At 45.1% G+C, this 648-nt stretch overlaps 1 protein-coding gene across 1 annotated transcript in view; it reads right to left on the reverse strand.

The window, feature by feature from the left end:
* Window positions 1-648, reverse strand: part of CBL (Cbl proto-oncogene) — a 90425-nt gene that overhangs the window by 2867 nt on the left and 86910 nt on the right. The window contains exon 13 of the mRNA XM_023517301.1: window positions 579-595. Coding sequence (XP_023373069.1) covers window positions 579-595 — 17 coding nt within the window. The remainder of the gene's footprint in view (window positions 1-578; window positions 596-648) is intronic.

The raw sequence follows: 648 nt of genomic DNA on the forward strand, positions 1-648 counted from the left end.
GCGAGCTGGCTCCAGGCCCATTCAGCGTGTGTTCCAGAGCCAGCACGCCTCCTTTCCGATGGGATGGGGCCCAGAAAAAAGGAATGTGTGTTCTGCACTCTAAAGTTTGGTTACCACTATCACAGGCACACACAGAAGAGCTATAAATTCTACTTAGCCCCAGCACAGGAGAAGCCATAGCTGAAGGAATGATCTCATTTCTTTTTCTTTTCTTTTTTTTTTTTGAGACATGGTCTCACTTTGTCTCTACCAGGGGATCACAGCTCACAGTATTCTAAAACTCTTGGGCTCAAATGATTCTCTTATCTCAGCTTCCTAAGTAGCTGGGACTACAGACGCCTGCCATATGCCTGGCTATTTTCAGAGATGGGGCCTTGATGTAGCTCAGGCTGGTCTTGAACTCCTGAGCTCAAGGGATCCACTCACCTTGGCCTCCCAGAGTGCTAGGATTATAGACGTGAGCCACTGCACCTGACATGATCTCATTTCTAAGTCTGTAAAATCCTGAAGAGTTTGACTAATTTAACTTTCTAATTTGGAACTTTACTCCCATTTAGACATGATGTCTAGTCTACTACTTCCATCTAGTGACTTACTGTCAGCAGGGGAGGGAGGTTATCTCTGTTTCAATGTAAATTAGGAGACATA

Source organism: Otolemur garnettii, unplaced genomic scaffold (assembly GCF_000181295.1).
Source record: "Otolemur garnettii isolate 467f Iridium unplaced genomic scaffold, OtoGar3 scaffold00108, whole genome shotgun sequence".
In the NCBI taxonomy this organism is placed as follows: domain Eukaryota; kingdom Metazoa; phylum Chordata; class Mammalia; order Primates; family Galagidae; genus Otolemur; species Otolemur garnettii.